Source organism: Carassius auratus, chromosome 12, assembly GCF_003368295.1.
Source record: "Carassius auratus strain Wakin chromosome 12, ASM336829v1, whole genome shotgun sequence".
NCBI lineage: Eukaryota > Metazoa > Chordata > Actinopteri > Cypriniformes > Cyprinidae > Carassius > Carassius auratus.
Window position 1 is genome coordinate 20,869,033 of NC_039254.1, and position 24,169 is coordinate 20,893,201.

The 24,169-nt window shown below is 36.7% G+C and overlaps 1 protein-coding gene across 4 annotated transcripts in view; it reads right to left on the reverse strand.

Moving 5' to 3' along the window:
- Positions 1-4,135: 4,135 nt before the first annotated feature.
- The window catches only part of LOC113112125 (signal transducer and activator of transcription 5B-like), a 37,413-nt gene continuing 17,379 nt past the window's right edge, over positions 4,136-24,169 (reverse strand). For 3 of the 4 annotated variants that reach the window (XM_026277573.1, XM_026277575.1, XM_026277576.1), the window contains exons 8-19: positions 23,683-23,838; positions 23,410-23,589; positions 19,924-20,014; positions 19,478-19,600; positions 19,273-19,365; positions 18,689-18,895; positions 18,133-18,227; positions 17,920-18,062; positions 16,608-16,763; positions 16,024-16,081; positions 8,741-8,845; positions 4,136-5,741 (exon numbers count right to left, since the gene is read on the reverse strand). In XM_026277573.1, coding sequence (XP_026133358.1) covers positions 5,618-5,741; positions 8,741-8,845; positions 16,024-16,081; positions 16,608-16,763; positions 17,920-18,062; positions 18,133-18,227; positions 18,689-18,895; positions 19,273-19,365; positions 19,478-19,600; positions 19,924-20,014; positions 23,410-23,589; positions 23,683-23,838 — 1,531 coding nt within the window. In that variant the 3' untranslated portion in view covers positions 4,136-5,617. The remainder of the gene's footprint in view (positions 5,742-8,740; positions 8,846-16,023; positions 16,082-16,607; positions 16,764-17,919; positions 18,063-18,132; positions 18,228-18,688; positions 18,896-19,272; positions 19,366-19,477; positions 19,601-19,923; positions 20,015-23,409; positions 23,590-23,682; positions 23,839-24,169) is intronic. The other variant, XM_026277574.1, reaches the window with a different exon arrangement.

A 24,169-nucleotide genomic window follows, 5' to 3' on the forward strand; every position in this document is an offset into this window, starting at 1 on the left:
GGCTTTTGCGTTGAGAGCGTCCAAAACAAACCATGGCTAACAGTCAGATTCAGCCGTTTATTTATGATCCAGAATCAGATCCCGAGGCTGAAACTGAACGAGAGCAGCAGCAGCAATGACTACAGCAGGACGTCTCTATGTGGTATGTATTGAAACTGTATATATTTGATTAGCGGTTTTGGAAAATGACTAAGTTCCACTTTGTGTCGTCTTTTTTTTTTCTTTAAAGGTGTACAAGGTTTACTTGATGTGCTTACGCGCCAATAGCTAAGTTAACAACACAGAGATATTTGAAGCAGTTTTACTCACCGCCTGCAGTTCCAACACACGATCGTGACCCTTTTTCGTTGGGATTGCATCATCCTTAAGAAATAAACGATACGCAAATCCGGCGTCAAACTGGGCCTTGTTTGTAAAACAAGCATCTTCGAAATGCAGAGAACAAACAAAAACACAGAGGCGCGGGTAAGCTAACACGTTTTAGGAGGGATTTATTAAACATGGATGCAGAAGAAGGTTCGTAACTGTCCGAATATGTACAGTCCCTGACTCTGCGGGACCGTGACTGTTTTTTTTTTGTTTTTTTTAGCAACTCTCGTGGAGGGAAGCAGGCTACCTGACCCATAGGCCGAATTACTTTTGGGTGGTTTGGGGAATTTTGTCAAGGCTTATTTTCTAATGTAACCTATCGCTGGGCTAACTATGATTAGCAATGTGTATTATTTTAAGAGACCATTCAAAGGATGGCACACACATCTATCACTGTATGTTTGTTTAACATTTAAACTAGCTAGTGCGCTGAAGGTTGGCAACTTTTCACCTATAAATCAGAAACTTGCTGATTTACTAGATAAAACCAACACACCAAACACGAGCATTATTTATGATCATCTCCGGCCAGCCTGTATGCCGTATTGCAGTCAACCACAATTGTCTTCTTGATTTCTGTGAAGGAATGTATGCCAGGATCCGGTAAAACTTTAGTTTTGAAACAAAAGTGCTGTTCCTTCTATTCTGGTAGCCAAAAACCCAACAAGTCAAAACATCAAACTTTTAGTGCACCTGCTATGAGTTCTGCCTTATATTTTGCCTCCAGCTAATGAAGTTCAAAATCACTCTCACGGACCTTTTCCTGGACTGTGCCCAGCTGGTGGAATGACCTCCCAATCTCAATTTGTACAGCTGAGTCTTTACTCATTTTCAAAATACATCTAAAGACTCATCTTTTTCACCTGCACTTAACCAGCTAACACTAGCACTTTTCCTTTTCTTGTCTTTTCATCTTGTATATATATATATATATATATATATATATATATATATATATATATATATATATATATATATATATATATATAAAATAAAACCTGGCTATGCGTTCTATACTAGACTAACTGAGACTTGTCATGGCACTTGTATACTGTTGTTGTTCTCTTGTTGACCTGACTGTTTCTATTGTTCTCATTTGTAAGTCGCTTTGAATGAAAGCTTCTGCTAAATGATTAAATGTAAATGTCCCGCCCACGGCGCTATCTGATTGGTTACACCTCACAAGTAATAGCCTATCAACACTTGCTCGATGGTTGAAGCCAGTCCGGTGGGCAGTGGAGTTGCTAACTTGGCGTCTTTGTCGCTAGATTTAGCGACTTTTTTTTTTTAAGCGACTAGCGACAAATCTAGCGATTTTTTGGGCAATCATTATTTAGTCTCTGAGACTCAGGTGCTGCTGCACGAGCACAAGCTCTCTCTCTTTCCCAGCTCTCTCTCTGCATCTGCTGTGTTCAGCGAGCGCAGAGAGGAGCAGCAGTTTCAGTTAAAAAAATAAGAAGAGAAAATATTCTGTTGTTTCTAACTCTATTTAACAAGCAAGTATAGACAACATCAGTCACAGCACAACCACTGACTTTATCGTATGTGTATTTGATTTCATTAGTGCAGATTAATGTTTGAGAGCTGGTTTGTCTGACAACAGAAACATTATAGTAATAAAAATAGTTTTATTGAGAATTTTATTAAATGGCTAATTAAATTGCAGTATGTGAGCATAGGGAGGCAATACAATATGACACACTTACGTCATAAGTTTTCTAATTAGTGCATGACGTCATGTTCTCATGGTTTATTTTTATGAATTAAAATGTTTCAAAACACCCCCCCCCCCCCTCTCTGTTTTTTTCACAAATCGCACCCCAGTTATAACCTACAATAAAATATTTTTAGGCACTTGATGCAGTATACTGCTCTGTGCTACCCAAGTCCAATGTCTAGTACAGCAAATCTTAACTCAAAACACCAGCAGACCTGCCAGAAGAACCAGTTTAAGTTAGATTATCTCACAGCTCTGAAGAATGCTTGAACATAGCTGGTCATGCAGAGGATTATTGTGGTGAAATATTTCTGAATACTGAAACTTCGTTACATTGTAAGTTGTTGGGAAGTTGTGGCCTAATGGTTAGAGAATTGGTAGAATTGGGTAGAAATCGTAACCCAAAGGTTGTGGGTTCGTGTCTCGTACTGGCAGGAATTGTAGGTGGGGGGAGTGAATGTACAGCGTTCTCTCCAACCTTCAATACCACAACTGAGGTGCCCTTGAGCAAGTCCCCGAAACCCCAACAGCTCCCTGGGGCACCGCAGAAAAAAAAAATGGCCCACTGCTTTAGGTGTGTGCGTGTGCGCGCTTTGGATGGGATAAATGCAGGGCACTAATTCCGAATATGGGTCACCATACTTGACCTCATGTCACATCACGTCATAATCAAAACAACTGATGTGTGACACCGGTTTACTGTCTTTCCACCCTCTCTTCAAGATACAATAATTCAACTCATAACCATGCATTTATATTTTTATTTGTTAGGTAGCCATGTAATAAAATCGTTACATTCCACAAAAATAAAAAAATAAAAAACCAGGACAACCCCTTGCACTTTGTGCTGGGGTAGGGATCACCCCCATCCATGTTAAGTTATGATGATGACAGGATTTATCCCTTACATATAGATTGGACATTATCCCTTACATATAGAACATAATGTAATGTTTGTAATGTTATTTCTAACAATAGGAAAAAGTACAAATGTAAAAACAAAAACAAAAAGATTTTACAGAAAAAAATAAGACCGACACTAAAGCCAAGCCACCACAGTAGGAACATATTAAAACCAGCGTTACTAGTTACAGTTGCTCTAAAAGACAATTCACGCAAAATTCATTGACATTGCAATGGTATATTTATTTTTAGATAGCACTGTGGTAACTATAACTATTTGTCAATATATATATATATAGTTTATATATATATATATATATATATATATATATATATATATATATATATATATATATATATATAGATAAAATTATGTGTCTGCATAGGTAATATTAAACATCTATTTGATGTGTATTTTCCTGAGCTCTATTCTTGGGGGGAGGACTTTATCTTGACTGACATTTACATAACTTTGCTCTTTGGTCATTTGCTTTGATATCTATAAAATCCATTTCGGTATACAGGCAAGGCTTAAAATGTTTAATAGAAGCATTTGCCAATAGGTTAAGAAAAATAAACTTCACAAACAACTGGTATCTTGTACAATTTTGGCTCTCAAGTTCATTGATAACCATTAATAGATATTTACCCGGAGCAAAAGACTGAAGTTTTAAACTAATTTCAGATAAATATATATGAAATCTGAGAGTATTTAAAAATTAGCTTAAATTAGAAAGCTAACAACTGTAAAAAGTGTAAAAAGTGTAACAACTGGACAAACCTCAGCTGATCAAGGCTCAGGGAAAATGAGGTATCTGGGGTGGGAAGGAGTCAGATATAAAAAAATGGCCAAGATGCTTAACAGATCAGAATGTTTTCAAGTTAAAACACATACAGACCCCAACCCCCATAACATGATTGCTTGTTTACCAGAGATGCTATTTACCCAAACTCAAGCCACTGGCTGAGCAAATGTTGCTATATGATGTTGTTGACAGAGTGACATTTACAAAGCTCTGCAGAATCACAGTGTTCACACCTACTAATAGCTGACTGTGTCTCTGCCCATCAAGAAAGGGTAAGAGATTATTTGAACAAAAAAAACAACAACCCGTCAACCCTCAAACAAGAAGCTAGTTTAAAACATAAAATAAAAAAAAGGGTTATTGAAATATTTTTGATTCTTCAGTTTGCTCTAATGATATCAAATTTAACTAAACTTGGTACACATAAACAACCTTAAGAATTCACAACAAATTGTGTCAAAATCCACCCATAGGGGGCAACACAACATAAAGATCATAACTCGGCAACCGTTTGATAGAGGAAGTGCTTCCCAATAAGATCTAAGATTCCCAATCCCAAATCCTAAAAATTATCAATTAAATTTCATAAGCTAATATCTAGAAAGTGTGAATGGTTTGGAATGCATGGATATTTACGTGCTAAATTTAATACATCTCCAATGCTAGGGGATGCTGTAACTAATGTTGGGGAGAAATAACTCCACACTAATGTCAACCAGGATAGCCAGGAGTGCCTGTTTGGTAGACAATTAAAGGCGTTAGAAAACTAATTAAACATACAGCACCAGTTATACAATAGGCATTTTTCTGTGTAGTGCCACAAGGTGCATAAATGACAAAATGCAGTCAGGGCTACCAAGTCCTAGCCTGACTACGTCAGACTTCGTAATTCTGCTTAATTTCAGTTAACTTCTGTACTCAGTCTGAGATAGCAAACCATCTCCCAGATGCAAAGGTAAGCGTAAGCGCAGAATTTAAGATTGTAGTTTAGGTTAGGGAATATCGAAAATGACAGTGGACATGGAGACACGGGATGCTATTCACTCTGTTATGGACAATATTCCCGGGATTTGTACTGTACTGGAACTGTAGCCCAAACAAGAAGAGTATTTGTTTCACATTTTGAATGGAGGTGTTGTGGCCCTACTCCCGACAGGTTTTGGGAGTTTAATTTATCAACTGTTACCGATCGTCAGCGAGAAACTGGCCAAAGTCCGGCAAGGTGATAATTGTGATTGTGTCCCCCTTGGGTGCTCTCATGCAGGATCATGTTAGAGAGGCAGCGAAACTCGCTCGTTGGTTGTGTTTTCAGCAGGTGAAAACCGTGGGAAAAATGTGACTGGGCTAGTTTTGAATAGCAACTGGGCTGGTTTTGTTTCGTGGCCTGGCAACCCTGAATGCAACTGTAAAGCATTCTAATTGTAGGTGGACAAATTGAGAAGACTGAATACTGAAAGATCAATGTCTTCAATTAGCCAATTGTGTGACTGGACTTAAAGATTTGATGAAGAAGATTTTTATAACACGACTATAACAATCAAGATAAAGGGCAATGAAAGTGTCAAACCCACACTGGGCTAGTAAAATAAAGCCGCTCATATCCAGTCAAATAGAAGTGTATTATTGCAACTGATAGTCTATTGTTCTTCGGGGGTTAATGATGGGAAATTAAACATCAAACTATATATAAAATGCAAAGGCAGTTAAGCATCCATTGATCAGCTTTGACAAACATAGCATTTCACATTTGTAAAGATAAAAATATGGAATGTAACCACTGAGTTTTTGTGTAGCTCTCATAAGAGATCACAAGGTTAAAAGATCATGACTGTTGTCCGCTCCACTGGGTTTCCATGGGCTGACGAAGGAACTCCTCCACCTGTCGGGCCATGTCCATGGTCTCTTCCAGATCAAATTCACCTTCCGCGTCTAACATGGAGTCATTCCTTCAGATGCACACACATATATACATTATTGCAGAGATAAACAGTAGGGCTGTCAGAATGGCTGAAAAACGAAATATTAGATATTATCAAAATTCGAATTATATACATGCGCCCCGCGCATGGGGACATCACGGAAGTTACGTTGCTACTTAGACCTTTGTACCGTAACCTTATCAATATAGGCTATGGGTAAATTGCACTATGATGGTTCATTCGTGAACAAATCTTTTAGGTGAACGAATTGTTCTCGTTTACGTAATCCGCTGACCATAGACAGTAAAAGGCTAATTTCTCGTTCACTGAAGTTCCTCCCTCCACAGCAGTAAGCGCAGTTCGTGAACAGCTCTGTGAACTGTTTCATCCTGTCAAAAAGAGTTACTCAAGTTCGTGAATGAAATGAATGAGAGTATACAGGGTCAGTCGGTCAAGCATGTAAATCTCGATCAGCAATCAGCAAATACAAAACGTAGTTATTGGTGCACATAGGGCTGTGACGGTGGTTGATTTATATATGTGTGTGTGTGTGTGTGTGTGTGTTAATGTATAAATTAATATATTAGTGTTAATGTATAAATATATTAGTGTCAAAATTTGCACGTTAACGAAGGCGATATTTTTTTTTCTGTTTAACGTAGCCTATTGAAAATATTTAACGTATAGGGGCGGGGATGGCCACCCACTCACAACTGCTGCTTCTGTCACTTTTTCTCATGACAAGAAGTTAATTTATTCAGTCGCAGAATGACTGAACAGGAGACGTTTCAGTGCTTCCTTTTTGTGCGTATCCTTTCATATCAAACTGCGAAATAAACTATGTGCAAGCAGTTTCGTGGTCAGTTAATTCATGGAATTACCAAAAAAGGTGATTAAAGCTGACTTAAACTGTGCATGCATGTAATATTTTTATATATATTATATACAGGATATGTATGCACATGTCTATAAAATCAGCCCAGCACTGTCTCACTAATCTAACACATCCTATTTAACTCGTCAGTTCATGTTTATTTGAGCACTTCTGTCAGTGAACGGCGCCTGCAAAACACTAAAATAAATATCAAAGAAATAATGCAGTTAAACAAGAAAGTAGCCTAAATAAGAAAGTTAAATACACCCTGTCTAACGGACAAAATGCTCATTATAATCAGTGATGCTACACTGGATGCAGCACAACACGACATGATAAATCCCCGTCCGGTCTGTGAGGTACTGACACAGAGTTCAAATGTCCTGTATAGACTACTAGACAGACTAAACCTGTAGCAACGCGGTGTACTTTTCTGCCACCAAGCAAGCTCAGTAACTCCTCATCTGCATGCGCTCTGTTTGAAATAGGAATCGTTGCCATATTTCTAGAATATATTCATGTTACCATCTTTTATTTACCGCTGTCTCGTTTGTATTTGGCCAGTTTGGAGAAAGCCTCACCAAACCTGACCAGCCAGCATTTGCGATCACGAGAACTTGTGCAAACGCTGATGGATGACATGAATGCAGATGACTCCAGATCGGTGATGTGGTGCTTTCCCAACAAGATCCAACGCCCAACTTTAATTAATTTGCTGAATGCATAAACTGTATTTTCCTGCGCTCAGATCTGTAAATCTAAAGGAAACACTGTGTTTGAGGTCATTGATAATTACCATAGACTTAGAATTTGCAACTATTACAGTTATTGCACTTAAATACAAAACTTGTATTTAACTTGTATAAAACTTGTAACTTGAATATTATGCTTGCTTGTTTGTTACGTCACATGCACTACCTTCGGTGGCAGTAGACCGCAACCGTCACAGCCCTAGGTGTACATACGCTTGTTTTCATATTTGCAATACAGAACATATCTCCACGTTTCATCCCTGATAAAACCTCGTGCTTTGTTAATTTGAACAATTTAATGCGATCATGCACACACTTTAATAAAGCCAAATCAATACGTTCGTTTATTTAAGACATAGCACATAAGACATTCTTTTTTGCCAACTGCTGGCGTATTTGTGTAATATGAAATGGTCACCGAACGAATCAGTGAATGAATCATTATGGTGAACGAACCTGAAAATCAACGAATCTCTTGAAAGAATCAAAATTTCCAGCTCTAAATTCCATGCAACATTAATGGATTTTTAAAAATCTTCTTTTTATTGACCCGTCCCAACCCGCCCCGCAATAAAGTGCCAATTTCTTAACCCAATAAAGTGCCAATTTTTTTAAGGTGCACCTTCAATGAATGACCTATTTTAGAACTGTTTTCATATATAGGGCGCACCGGATTATAAGGCACATAGAATAGAAGATACTGCAGTCAAACAATTGACTGGGTTTGCGTTATGTATCTACTAGATTGAGCAGTGCTAAAGGGAATGTCAACAATTTGACAGAGCGCCTTAATCCATATATAAGGAGCTTCGAATTTTATAAGGCGTACCGTCGTTTTTTGAGAAAATTAAAGGATTTTAAGTGCGCCTTATAGTGTGGAAAATACAGTACTTTTTTTCCAAACATCGCAGCAGCTCTGCATCTAGTGGCTTCAAATGGGTAGGCTAACAAAAAAATTATAATGCAATTACTTTTACATTGTCATCGCATATCGTGCGCCACTGATAAATGCCAAAATATACTTCGGCTGTCCACGTCCACGCACCGTCTGCATTATGAAATTTTCGTTATCAAAAGGGCTCATGGATAGCCATGCACCCCGCCCGTGTGCGGGCCATTTTTGAGAGCACGCAGACAGTGCGCGTACAACAGCGCATGCACGAGGTGCATGAGGAGACAGAAGTGGTACTGCGTGTCGAGTTAGTCCGCCTTTTGAAAGCTGTGCGGACACTGGCGGGCGCAAGACGGAACGGAATGCAGAATGTGAAGTATACCTGGGCTGGGCATTAAAGTAGCCTCCTTTTAACGCACACCTTTTTTTTTTTTTTTTTACAGCCCTAATAAACAGTAATAGCATGGGCAGGGGGGTTATCACATACAAGATGTTCCTCAGAACTTACATTGATGGATAGATTGTGAAGTTATGGTGTTGATTGACAGTGGGTGATGCTGCATGCTCCATGAAGGAATTCCCTGGAGATGGTTCAGGATTGGGCGAAGAAAACCTGAGAGAGAAAAATACATATATCAGGGAACTACACTGCGACCAAAATGGTTGCAAATGCGACCTTTTGAAATAACATTGCGACCCTTTTTTTTATGAGGTCGCAAATGTATCACTGATTATTTTTGTACCTAGTACCTTATGTTTTAGGCAATATGCTATGACTTACTATGAGCATTTATTAAAACAGAAATGTGCTTTAAAAAAATAAAAACATTTTATAAAATGCTCTGAGCATTCAACACATTAAAGTTGGCATCAGCCCCGCGATGCGGGAAAGCTGAACTGAGTAGCTGGTTACTCGCATGCTCTGTTCGGTGCGCACAAGAGAGCCGCGTCTCACGGACAGCAACACTGAACCGAGCTCTCCCTTAGGACGTTCGCGTCCTCCTGCACCTGAACGAACAAATACAAATTGCAGTTTAAACAAACAGAAAAGGATGAGAAAGAGCTCAATTCAGCACCACGGTTTTCTGGTGTTCTGGTGTTCAGGGCGCACGCAGAGACGTGTCTCAATGTGTTCTTGCTTTTGTACCGACAAATACATACTAAATATGTCAAAATGCCTGTCTTGGAAAGTGTGTTCAAAAAGTTATGTCTTAAGTGAAAGTAAAGCGTTGGAAAGAAATCAGACGTGTATCAGTATAAGGGTTGCACGAATCTCTTAAAGTGACCGCACCTAATTTACTAGCTCTGCTGTCAGTGTCTTTAATGTATGAAAATGAAAGTAAATCACTCACTGCTCTTGATTGAATTTCTTTGTAGTTTTAACAAGAATTTATCCACAGTCAAACTAAAATGTAATTTATTATATTGTTTAACTGGTGGGTCCAGGACACTAGTTCATTTATGTAAGTGAGCATAGCAAAATACAGTGAACTGTGAAATATTACACCCAAAAATTCTTCATGCTGTAGACTACCAGTGAAACTGATAAAAAAAAATATATATACATATATATATATATATATATATATATATATATATATATATATATATATATATATATATATATTTTAAATTAGTGACCTAACCATGTTTTGCTTAAGTGTTTATTTCTTCAATTGCTAATGCAGCCTTTACTAAACAAAATTAAGCATTGCTTGGTAACTGTTCAACTATTCAAGTATTGATAGTTGTGTAAATATTGTCATACTGACAGTTGTCTGAAGTTTTGGTTGATTCCATTACATATTTTTATGTGATTCATTAGTTCTGAAGACTAGGTAAACACGCTGAAGACTTCAAAAAGTGTAGTGAGGAGGGTGGCGGAAGGCAACCCTCAGGTCCTCCAGATCTATAAACTAATGTGATAATGTGAGAAATGTTGAAGGTGTCTGAATACATTTTGGTTTGACTGTATTTTATTTTACAGTGAAGACTATGCAGTGCTTAAACAAAACACTGGTACAACCTGCACCAGGGCCCCCTGGGTTAAGGTAGCAATACGGAGCAATACACTGTGTGTGCTGTAAGAAATAAAACAAGACGACATGTGGTTTAAAAGATGGCAAGTAAAATAAAAAGCATATCTGTATGCAATACAGTTTCATTATTATCCAGAGCAGCTTACTATAAAAAAATCTGTGCAACCAAATTATGTTTTGCGCCAGTAACTGAAAAAGTTAGTCGTGCAAGTACCACCAGTGAAAAAGGTTAGTGTAGTTCCTTGTATATGTATAAAGGTCATCTGTGTTAACATCTGATATGAATTTGTAATGCTTCTGGTATATTGCATTCTAAAACAGATACATTTTCTGAAATCTAATTTAGTTTTTTTACCTAATTTTCATTAATAAATTAAACTACTGACATTATTTTGGCTATTTTCCACCCTTAAATACTAGGACTCACAGTGAGGAAATAAAAACAGTGTATGTGTATGGGTCCACAATAGTTACTTTGTTATGGCACATATGATAATCACGATTGCATTAGTCTATGTTGAGATGGCAGTTATTTAGCACAATTGGGGTAGGCCATATGATTAAAATCTTTATTTCGTTACATGTAATTTTAAGGATGTAATGATACTACAATGTTTGAAAACAGAAATATTTAACAATTCTTGATACATTTTCGAGACAAGCATTAACAATTATTTAAAGGGGCCAACGGATGTGACATGCACTTTTACAACTTATGTTGTAATATGTTAGCGGCATGTATGGACATGATTGTGTTTTTGAGAAAAAAAAAAATGTTCTGCATGGTAAGTGAAAAACTAAAAATGTTAAAACACTTGAATAAGGCCATAAAACATACAGAACATTGGTTCTTGGGATTTTTGAGAACTGGAGCTTGTAGCCTAGAATTTTTCTTTCTAAATTATGTGAAAATCATCTTGTTTACTCACTTACAGAAAACAATATATTGATTAACATTTTTGTGAAGTTTTCTAAATCACTTTTTGTTGATAAAAGTCATATGCGAGTAGGCATCAACTATCATGAATATCATTGTGATTTACACCTGAGAAGACACAGACCCGCATAATGAGCTGCATAATGAGCCTTTCAGTCAAGTGTGTCACTGAGAGGGAGGAGTTAAAAGAAAAAATGTGAGGACAAAATAAATGTATATAATTTTATGTTTGTAGTTTATTTAGAATATATTTAATTATCCCACAACATGATTTAATATCCACTTGCGAGTGCAGTTAAACAGTTTATTAGGGACAATCAAAGCTAACTTTCAAACTGAATTTTTTGCATCATTACTCCAGTCACACAATCCTTCAGAAATCATTTATCATTTAATCATCTTATTTTCTACAAAAAAAAAAAAAAAAAAAAAAAAAAATTGTTATTATAATCATTATTATTAATGTTGAAAAGAGCTGAGAATATTTTTTTTCAGGTTTTTCAGGGGGGATGAATTGAAAGAACAGCATTGTTCGTTACATTTGATACAGTTAAATTTATTTGTTACATTTATATTATTTACATCAAGCTTTTGAATGGTATAGTATTGTATATTGTTATATAAACTTCATAATATTTCACTTGATTATACATTCAGTCAAGAATTCTAGTTTGTAAAAAGTCTTTGGAAAAAGTCTAACTAGTCAAATGTTTACACGTTATGTGAAAACTAGTACAAGTATATAAATAAATAAAAAGAGACTTGATCAACGGAGTTTAATGCCACAGTTATGCAAGAAGGCATCTCATTCTTGTTTCTGTGGCGGTACGTCTGGATCATCATGCGGCGCGTGGTCCGGAGCACTGTATGACTGAGTTATCAGTTCAATTCAACTTTACTCCAATATTTGAACTTAACTGTTTTGAATACTTTATATTTAATGTGTTCATTTATGTCCAATATTAGTGTTAAACTGTTGGACTTTAAATTAAATCTACTATTGATTTTCACCATTGACTGATTTTGCTGAAAATTTAGACTAATAGCTTCCATGTGCACATGCAGCAAATTTGTCACAGGACGAGCAATATGACAGTTGCGTCCAACTATATATGAACTAGCTGTTTTAAATATAGTATTTATATATTTAATGTTAGTTTATCAGTATGTTTGAAAGTATATTTTTTTCGATTATTGGTGATTCCATATGCCCAACACTAGTTGGCAGTGTGTGCAAACAACCACCTTATAATAATAAAGATCTACCCAGTGTTGTTTTTTATCTTGTTTAATAATTTCCCATTTCTCATTTCAACCCATTCTCAGAAGCGTGTCTGTGTGATGTTACATAAAAAACCCAGTCCCCACCCACAATTGTTGACTGACACTAGCATTTTACCCTAGACCCACCCGGAGTAAGCTGTCATCAGTCCGCCATTGTTTCGACACTGGCGCGGTTGTAGACAAGAATGACTCCTAAGTGACTGAGGTGTTTTGTTGTTTGATCTAATAATGAACATAGCACTTGTCATTTACTCGCGACATCTGACCCGCTGAAGACACAGTGGATTACGTTTGTTTTGACGGGAATGCGCCCCCAATCTAGATAGATATGTTTATGTTCACACAAATCATTTGTGATTCAGCCTTGCCTAAAGAAGAAGCGAGTATACAGTTCTTTTATGAATCTTTGCAAATAACCTTTGCTAATAATGTTCTAGTTAGCAGGTTCCACGGCTAAAGTAAACAGTCTCATGAGAATGGCTCATCACCCCATGGAAGAGAGTGGAGGGGTGAGCAGAGCTCATTAGCATTTAAAAGAGCATGCACTAAAACTAAATTCTGACAGTGCAAAAAATGGTAACACTTTATTTTAAGGTGTCCTTGTTACACGTTACGTGTACTTACTATTATAATAACAATAACTTATGCATAATTACATGCAATTAACACTAAACCAAACTCTAATCCTAACCCTAATCATATAGTAAGTACATGTAGTTGATTAATATTACTATATTATAGTATATACTAATATAGTGTAACCAAAAAGGGTGTTGTTTTACACTACCACGGATAATTTTTTTTTCAGAATAAACTGAATATTAAAAGCTAACAGAAGCAGTAGCATGTACAAACAACAGCGTATCTAAAAGTATGAGACAACCACAATCAAACATACCAATAAGAGCCATGCTTGCATAGGTTCTGTGCAATCCTATTCATTAATATTTTCCGCATCTCAATAGGCCTCAAATTGATAAGCAATATAGAGGACGTCTTTGTTTACAATACAATCGGAGAACATTCTAAGCTTGAGGGGCGGGATGTTCAGATATGCTGTAGAGGCGGTTTAGGGAATCACAATACACGGAGCCTGCTGACCAATCTCAGCCCATCGTGTATTTCTGAGGGAGGGGCTTCATAATAACAAGAAATAATTGAGGCGTTTGACAGAGAACGGACAGATCGGCATGCAATAAAGGTAAATTATGTGAAAAACTAAAACTATTTTTTAAACGAAGCATGAACACGTTGGACTGCACTCCATAAACACAATCAAGCCTAAAAAACACCAGTCAACCATCCCTTTAAGATCCCAAAGAATCATATCAACTTGTGGAAAATGGGTATACAGTGACCCCTTTAAGATAAGTAAACAGTCAGTAATACAATAAAAGAAGAAGTAATAACAGGTAATGCTATAAATAATGTTCAGTTTCTTGTACAGACCGATTCTTCATAAGATAATGGTATCTGTGAGGATTTCCAGTCAGGATTTAGACTGTATCATAGTACTGAGACTGTTCTCCTTAGAGTTACAAAAGACCTGCTCTTATCATCTGATCGTGGTTGTATCTCTCTATTACTGTTATTGGATCTTAGTGCTGTGTTTGACACTATTGATCACAACATTCTCTTGAAAAGACTAGAATTTTTTTCTCCCATTAATGGAAGTGCATTATCATGCTTCAAATAGTACTAATCTGACTGCCATCAATTCAATGCAGTGAATGAAGACGTATCATATCAATCACAAGTGCAGTGTGGAGTACCTCAAGGCTCAGTACTAGGGCCATTACTTTTCACACTTTACATGTTACCCTTGGGAGGTATCATTAGGAATGTTAGCTTTCACTGTTATGCTGATCACACTTAATTTGAAAAATTAATGTAATGTATAGTCGATATAAAAACCTGGATATGGAGTAATTTCTTACTGCTAAATTCTTAAAAAACAAAGCTGTTAATTATAGGACCTAAAAACTCTGCATGTCATAACCTAGAACACTGTCTAAGACGTGATGGCTGCTCTGTTGATTCTTCTTCATCAGTTAGGAACCTAGGTGTACTATTTGATTACAATCTTTCCTTTGAAAGCCACATTTCTAGCATTTGTAAAACTGCATTTTTTCCATCTAAAAAACTAGATTATTGTAATGCCTTTTCAGGTGGTTGTTCTGCACGCTTAATAAACAAACTCCAGATAGTCTAAAATTCAGCAGTAGCTAGAGTTCTTACTAAATCCAGGAACTATGACCATATTAGCCCGGTTCTGTCAACACTGCACTGGTTCCCTATCAAACATTGTATAGATTGTATAAGATCATGCTTATTACTTAGAAAGCCCTGAATGGTTTAGCACATCAGTATTTGAATGAGCTCTTATTGCATTATAGTCCTCGATGTCCGCTGCGTTCACAAAACTCTGGAAATTTGATAATACTTAAAATATCAAAATCAACTGCAGGCAGCAGATCCTTTTCCTATTTAGTGCCTAAACTCTGAAATAACCACCTTACATTTTTCGGGAGGCAGACATACTGTGTCAGTTTAAATCTAAATGAAAAGACCCATCTTTTTAACCTGATTTACAGATAACACAGTAACACAATTCTAATATTCAAATCCGTTAAAGGATTTTTACGCTGCATTAATTAGGAAAAACGGAACTGGGAACACTTCCCATAACACACAATGTATTTGCTACATTGTTAGTAGAATGGCATCTATGCTAATATTAGTCTGTTTCTCTCTTATTCCAAGGTCACCGTAGCCACCAGATCCAGTATGTATCCAGATCAGATGGTCACTGCAGTCACCCGGATCCAGTATGTATCCATCCCAGATGGAGGACCAGCAACTAGAGATGACCTCGACAGCCCTGAATGTCAGTGGAGACCAGGACAACAAGATGAGCCCCAGAGACAGGTCCACAGCCAAGACCTTGTCTCCTAGACGACCACCAGGACAAGACCACAGGCCTCTGGCTTGCTTAGTTGGGGACACTTCATTTCCAGCGATTTCGTCGACTTGATTGCACAATTACTATTTAAACTGAACTGAGCTGGATGATAACATCTCTTAATTCAATGATGAACTGCCTTTTTGCATTATTGACAAACTATTTTCCTATTTAATGCTGTTCAGTTGCTTTGTCACAATCTTTATTGTTAAAAGCGCTATATAAATAAATGTGACTTGACCTGAATATATCATTGTATAATCCTTGATATACATTTTTTTTTTTAATTCTCAAAAACCAGTAGCCACTGACTTGCATTTTATAAATCACCAAGAACTACAGTTTCCGCTAAAAATCATCTATAATGTTTTACTAAAGAAAAAAAAAGTCACCTTCATCTTTGGATGGCCTGATGTGAGCAAATTAACAACAAATTTTCCTTTTTGGATGAACTATTCCTTTGTATGTATTGGAATATGTAAAATCACATTTCTCTAATATTCAGGAATTATTAATAATAATCATTTGACTTCATGTATAATAACATGAGAGAAGAGAACAATACTCACTCAACCTTCACCACCTGCTTGATCTCTGGTTTGACGTATCCATCCCCCACTGCTTTTGCTGAAAAAAACCAAATCACATTCATTAAAGATTGTTAATAGAAACTCTTAATTCACAAGACCCCCAGTAAGCATATATATATTGAACACAGTCATTTAACTTGTGCTGAACAAAAACGTGTTTTGAGTTTCTGACTCTCTTTATTACCTTTTTATAAACATTGAAGCTGTCAATCACTAAAGTTTACTCATTATATTCTGCACTCTCATAAAAATGAAATTATAGGAAAAAGGAGCACGCAGAACCCAGTTGTGAGCTTAAACTAAACAAAATCATGTTTTGAGTGGTAGCAAGTTGAATTTCTGACTAAATTAAATACCTCTGATTGGCCTTTGCTTTCATCAGCTCAACTGACATCTGTCATAGTAATTAAACAAATGACCCATACTGAATTCTAAAAACATTTTCAATGAAAGGTGGTGCGTAAAGTTGTCCTGAAAGTTTGAAATAATGCTAAGTAACTGCAACTGTGCTAACAATCAAGCATACAATAATTTGATGACATTTTCTGAGAAAACATGCATACAGTTTGGAGGTGTGCAGTAACGGGAGAAGACTTCCTCTTTCGGCTGGTTGGGATAGAGGAAGAGCAGATGGTTCAGATCACTGATCCGATCAGCCAGAGAGCGGATGGAGAAATCTTTAGTAGTGAAGGGCATCAGGTTCCACACCATCCTTTCTCCTGCACAATGAAACACTAAAACTTAGAATATGATGGCTGCTGTTAAATTTGTGCATTTCTGTACAGCTTAGACCAGCCTTTCTTAAACTTTTTTCAGTCAAGGCACCTTTCAAAAGTGCATAAAATCTCAAGGCACCCCAGTGTAAAATATAATTCAAAAACATTGCATTACCCAAATGTAAATGCAAATGTCCTGTTTATTTAGACAGGACAGTAATGAAAAGAGCATAATACGAACTGTAAATAACAATAACAATAAGCAGCAACAACAGAGCTGAATGAATGATGATCTGCTTTTATGTAATTTTTCCTTTTTTATTCAGAATAATCACAAATGTGTTAGATATGGCATGACATATCTGATATTTCGATTGTCAAATATATGCAAGTGGAAGTGTTCTGTCGTTTAAACACCTTTATAACAATCGCGTTAGCTGAGCTGTATGTACAATGGGCGCCACCATCGGCGCTGCAGACGCAGTTCAGAGAATCGATCTGTTGGATTTACAAGACGTGAATTCATCCACCTCTCCCAAAATACATAAATTAAGTGGCAGGTGATCTGGGAGAAGAATAGAGTAAGCTTAAAGTTACTTACACAATGTGTATCTGATATGAATAAAACAAATTATACTGGAAAGGATTATTATTGCCTCTTCCTTTGACATCAGTGTGTATTTTACAAACTCTAAATGTATTGTTTTTTTAGTACTTATATGTCTGAAACCTAAAATAAACATTATGTGGCTGAAAACACTGAAAAGTTGTGATATATGACAGCTCTGAGCGCGCCTGTCTCTGGCTCAGTGCCAGCCAACGCGAAAGCACATTTGAATTTACATTTGAATGAACGTGATGCACTGACCGTCCTAATCACATGTGTGAATGTGTGATCGTAGGTGCGAAAGGGTTAAAAAGAAGAAGAATGTATTTATGTAAATTCAAATATATTTTATATTTGAAATGTCAGATTTTTTTAATTATTATTTTTTTTTAGCCTTTGTAATTTTTTGGCGGCACCCCTGACACAGTCACGGGGCACCCCACTGTGCCGCGGCACCCACTTTGAGAAAGGCTGGCTTAGACACACCTTTGGCTAAATGCATCTCAGTTCTCATTAGTATCGTCTTCACTAACCATTTACTGTTTTCCTTACCTGCTTTGTTTGGGTTTTCTGCAACCCATGCTATGGTGATCCCTCCGATCTCAGAGTCGCTGAAGCGCAGAAGGAATGTACCATTTGGTTTGGACATCAACATGTCCTGAGCTTGCTGCTTGTTCAGGAAACCAAGAATTGCTCTGCAGATAAACATACATTTTACTAAATGCACTCTTATTAGTGCGTGAAGTATGCTGTATTAGTCTTTACCCATCATTCCAGTGAGACTTCAGGTGTTTCTTCATGAGCTCAATGACGCCATCCAACCACTGCCAGAATGTGAAGTTCCTGCCTGGCAAACTCTCCTGTCAACACAAGAACACCCAAGACTTGATCCTGAGACTGGATATATGGCATATAATCGGAATAAATAAGCTTTCCATTGATGTATGGTTTGTTAGGATAGGACAATATGATCTTTACTTAATATCTTAATGATTTATGACATAACAGAAAAATGAATAATTTTGACCCAAACAATGTATTGTTGGCTATTGCTTCAGATATACCATATTATATTACCTGTTGTATGTCTCAAATTTAATGCATGTCTCTAAAATACAATTCTTTTAAATTAAACGCTCCTATCCGCTCATATGTGTGTAACTCGCAACATCCTCTTTTAGGTTCTCACAATGCTGGAATGATGCATCAGTCAATTTAACCGATTCAGTCTAATTTGCTGAAAACTAGTTCAGTCTGATTTGCCAACCACTGAAAAGAACAAACTCAAAGAAGAACATCTCTAGGTAATGCTGATGGTTACCCTATTGAACTGAGACCAGGTGATAGTCATGTTGCAGAAGTCCTCAGGGTTGTTGCTGGAACTGCTGAAGGCTTTCTGAGCGAGGAACACCAGAGTGTCTTCTGACAGACCTCTCTCGCTCTGAACTTCCGATTTATATTTCATGTTCAAAGCCTCACACAGCTGTGGCCACAGCACCTTATCTGGCACCACGAATGGCACTCGACCCTAAGCAGAATTCATGCAGAACCTAATTAGCACAAGTGTGTACTTCTGTGAATACTGAAGTAGAATAAAAGCACAGAACATTTACAGGACAATTATGGACTTTGTTGCATTTTGGTTGCTCAAAACAATTGAACCATTTGGACCCTGTTAAGAGATTGGCATGTGTTCCAATCCCAGTAAACCAACAACAGTTTACAGTAAATGAAGACAACATGTTCATAAGTGTAAATGGACTATATCTGACAATTAGAAAACATAAACAGATTATTTGTGTTAAGTCACCTTAAAACAAGACTATAAATGTATTTTTCTATCAGCCGAGAACACTACATTTTGCTAAAATTTGCAAAGAATATATAACTGATGTGTCCACTAACCGGCTCAGAGAAAGCATTATCCCACAGTACTGTCGCTGTAGCATTATTGTCTTGACTCCCATGAACGATGACCACAACAGGCAGGGATAATGTCTGCACAAGAGAGAGAAGCAAAAAGAAACAAATTTACAAATGATGCAAAGTAACATAATAAAACTAATAGGAATGATTTTGACAAGATTTGTGTTTCAGTGTAATGTTTCACCTTCACATGAAACACAAGTTCATTGCCTCCCACACTGAACTGAGACTCAAAAAGAACCGTAAACTTCTCTTCAGTCACTGACTCTGCCCCACGGCGGTCTGATCTCTTTATACGCTTCAGAGACTGCAAACAAGAGGAAAAATAAGTCATCTTCTTAAGTCATTAATCTTAAAACAAGTTTTGATTAATCAAATTCCAAAACCTCCATTGAATCAAATAACAGCAGGCAAAACATGTTATCTTTATAACACTCATTAGGCCGTATTAACAAATCTCCGCAGGATGACTTTAAATTCTTTTAAACAAACTTTTAAATGTACTTGCTTTATTTCATGAAGAGTTCGTTTTGAAATATTACTAACAGTATAAAAGTCATTAACAACATTTTGTGGTGAATTTGTGGTACACACTTCATGTGTAATGTGAAGCCTTTAAGTGCAATTTACCATGGTCCTGAAGTGTGCACTCAGGGTGCCAGTGGTTTGGTGGTACTCCATCACACAGTTGTTGTTCAGAATCTCTCCACTACTGTCACTTCAGCATAAAAACAGGACCAACAGTAATGTCACTTTTTACAGCCAGTCAAAATGCATGAACATGTATGTACACATGCAGCAGCAATACAGCATAGTATACATCATACACAACCATGTCAATGGTTATATAGAGCTGCAATTGTTTTAGGTGCCCACCTATGAAGTACTCTTTACACTTCCACAAAATGTAATTAAATAATAAAAAATAAATACATAAATAAATTATATTTCATGATTGTTATTATTGTTTAAATTCAAGATGAATGGCGTGCTCAATCCCTTTTAAGTTTGATTTGGGTGCTCTTCGGCCCAAGGTAGAACATCTTAAGAGGCAGTGTAGAGAAAAAAGATCTCTGATAGCCGAGGCACTCCGTAATTAAAATGTCTTTATTGCAAAAATGACATGTCCTAAATGGACAACTTTAAAATGCCCACGCATAGCGGCATGGGGCCTTCTTCAGGGCATAGTGAAGCAGATTAAAAAAAAAAAAAACTGATCTTATAATGACAAAGACACACAGGTAGAAGCAAACACACAGGTGCTGACAATCAGTATTGAATGTCTACAGGTAATTACTAGGACACACCTCTCACACCGTTCTCAGCACTAAGACTAAAATTAAAACAAATCAGATGACTAAAACTTGACTAAAACTAAAAAGAATTATAGTCAAAAGACTAAGACTAAAACTAAATTAAAATTTTGTGTCAAAATTAACACTGCTTTCAGCTGATGGAGGCGGAACTAAAGCGATCGTCTTTTTCTTTGTTTCTTTTATTTATCAACAGTTTTTATATATGTGAGAGTGTGTTTTATGTTGAATGTGAATTTATCTGCATGATTACCATCTGTATGAGTGCAAATCAGCCCAAATCAGCTCGCTATTACTGTATGATCATGGCTATCAAAGTGAACGCGTCTATATGAATAGAGAGAGTGGATTATTTACTATATGGCACATTTGTGTTATAACCATTTGTATAAGTGGCCATCAGCACATCAGCAATTATTTGCATCGTAATTCATTGTAAATGCTGCATTTCTAGCAATCTCAGGATTTACTGTAATTGGCAAACAAAGTTAAATCTTTTTTTATTTTTCTTACTCAAATTATTCTTATTTTATTTTTCTAGTGCTTAAATAAATCACTTATATGATGTCTAAGTTTCTGTCTAGTGTTTTATAATTGAAAAAAACTATGCAGTGGTATGTTTACTGACTAAATAGTTTGTAGAAGCCTTCAATACTATTGGGAAATATATTTTTGTATATTTGGGGGGTGGGGGGTCTAGACATAGTCTCATAAAAATATTTGCAGGAGTCTCATTTTTCATGACATCTTATTCAGATTTGAAATAGAAACTCATGAGACATGTGGCTTTCATCCCATTACTTCTCTAGATTGCTCCAGGACTCAATTCATGTATTTTTATAAAAATAAAAAAAAATAAAAAAAAAATCTAAGTGTGGTAAAAAAAAAAAATCAATGCACTTCAGTGTCTATAACTTTTAATATTTTTGAGCATTAACAAATCTGGTTGATAAAAAGTATAGCCCAAAGGGTCTTCTTTCCAAAGACACCAAAATTATGTTTTTAACACACTGAAGTAGGAAATTGTTACAATTATAAGTTATGTAGAGCACTTTCAGCTGTGAGTCCCTTAATGGGGGGGGGGGGGGGGATGGCTGTGCTGGCTAACAGGTTAAACTCACTAGTCAACCTCACTAGCTTTATTTTAGCAAACAATTTAAACTACTATTTCAAAAATACATGAAATTAGATTTTTTTTTAAAAATAAATTTGGACCAATAAATTTGGACACGCAACTATTTGTTATATTTATCAAATAATATCTAACGCCTCCTCATCTAACCAAAGGGACTATGGACTCTTCCCCCAAAATGCAACTATCACCTAAAAATTGACAGAACAGGCCTCTGGTTCCATAGCAACCAAAGGCACACTATCTGATTACACTAAGATTATGGCGCCCAGGAATGTGGCTAAGCAACTTTTAATGCAAGTCTCTCAAAAACAGACACATAATGCACATAAAAGGGACTCTTCTGTAATTAATTCATAGAAAAACCTTTCTTAGAATTAATTCACATATACTTTAGGGCATTTTGTATGTTGTTACTGTTCTTGTATATTGTGTTTTGTGAATTGTAGATGTTTTATACATGCTTATGATGGATCACTTGTTAATATAACCACACCTATATGATGTTTGGTATCTATGAGTTTGTATTTTCATGATCTAAATAAGAGTGTGTATTATATGTTGATGCCTATGCAACACATTAGTTTTATAAGAATCTTAAAGATTCTTCTCATGAACCCCCCAATCTAATTTCATTTGCAAGACACCATACTAGAAACCAAGAGTTGTAAAACTTCTCTCTAAAAGGTTCCATTCCTCATTAGCTCACTCACATTCTGAGGGTGTGACATTGTCACCCTATATAGAGAGGTTCTTTTAGATTCAGGAATCGTGGCCTGTAGCACGAAAGCGAGCTGAACAAACTTAGAGTTTCAGGGTAAAACAAGAAAAAAACAACCTGGTATAGATCATGATCAGCAGTCTCACAAACTCGATATAATATGTTTTCTGACAACTCAGAGTTTGAACCAGAGTTTGTGATTAACTCTATTAAACATGTGCACTTGAAAGCGTGTCACATGCAGCAAACAGCCAATCACATGGAATGTGGAGATTGTCAGCAAAACGTCAGTTTGGTTTACTTTTCATGAGAGTCAGTAATTCACTTGTCTGCTTGGATTAAGCCATGTCATCATTAAAAATGTAATAAATTTAAAAGCATCCACAATGCAGGAATAAACTGAATGGTAACTAAAAGTTTCCTTTCCCTTCTGATGCCTGTTCACATGAAACCAAGAAAATGACTAAAAACAATGTATTATCCCAGAGTATGTCACCCTGTAAAGAAACACTGTGCATCCACGCACATATATCGACATTATATGTATGTTCAAGTTTTTGTAGTTCATACAGAGACCCGTTTTCACAAGTTTGCATTTTCAGGTCCCCCAAAACTCAGTTTGTCATGTAAATGAGCGGCCAAAATGCATAACAAGTTTTCCATTTTTAGTCAAAAACGGTGTCATGTAAATTTCCCCTTAACTTAGTTGCCAAATTGCCTGGTGAGTGAAAACGTTGGTTATAATATTTGCCTTCTGTTCTTGGCACATGTAGCACAGGTCATATAATAAAATGAAAAATGCTAAATCTCTTCCATGTTAAGTTTAAGTCAAAGCCAGATGAAGTCATCATGTCTGTTGCTTGGTTTTTATTTCTGTAGTTTATCAATCTTATTTGAGTGAGGCAGTGTAAAGGTCTGTCTGAATGCAGTTAAGTGTTTTTTAACCTTACTTGCGGGTGTTTTCATTCTTTAGTAAGGCCTTGGCCTGCTGTTCACTGATGATGGTGGCTTTAACCTGAGGAGGATTCATGTGGACATTGAGTTTCCCTCCGACCAGCAAGCGAACCGTTGCCGAAAATTTGGTTTGAGTCTTCAGCACTTGAGGAGGCTGTTTCTCAATTATAAATGTACTGCGGAGAGACAGGAAGCAAAGACACTGCTAAAAACATTGCTTCTCTGAGTGAGACAATAGTGACCAATGATGGCAGTGACTGAGTACACACCTGGTGACGAGTGCTGATATGATGTCTGTGACAGTAGCGTTGAGTTCAGTGAGCAGTTCTTCCGTGGGTCCAGGAATGGGCAGCTGCTGTGTCAGGTGTTCAACTCGGCGAATCTGCTGTCTGTTTTGCCAGATCATATCGGCCAACTTTTCACACCTGCATTCACAAATCAAAAACATGGAGTACTGTACAACCAGCATGTTCAATGAAAGCAGTACAACTTGCATATAACATTATGGCTATATGTTACATTTTTGTCACAGACAAGAAATGGCAGGTAGTACGATGTGTGGCAACCATGTGCTTTAAGTACTAAAGTGCATCCACAGAGACAGAACCAGATTTGCCCCACTTTTCCACCAAGGCATTTGAAAGTCTTAACTTCCTAACTTTAATTAAAAGGTAGTGACTTAAGGACTGTTCCACAGGTGCATATTGTGACGGTTGGGTTTAGGAAAAACACAAGGAGAGGGTAGGATCCATTTGC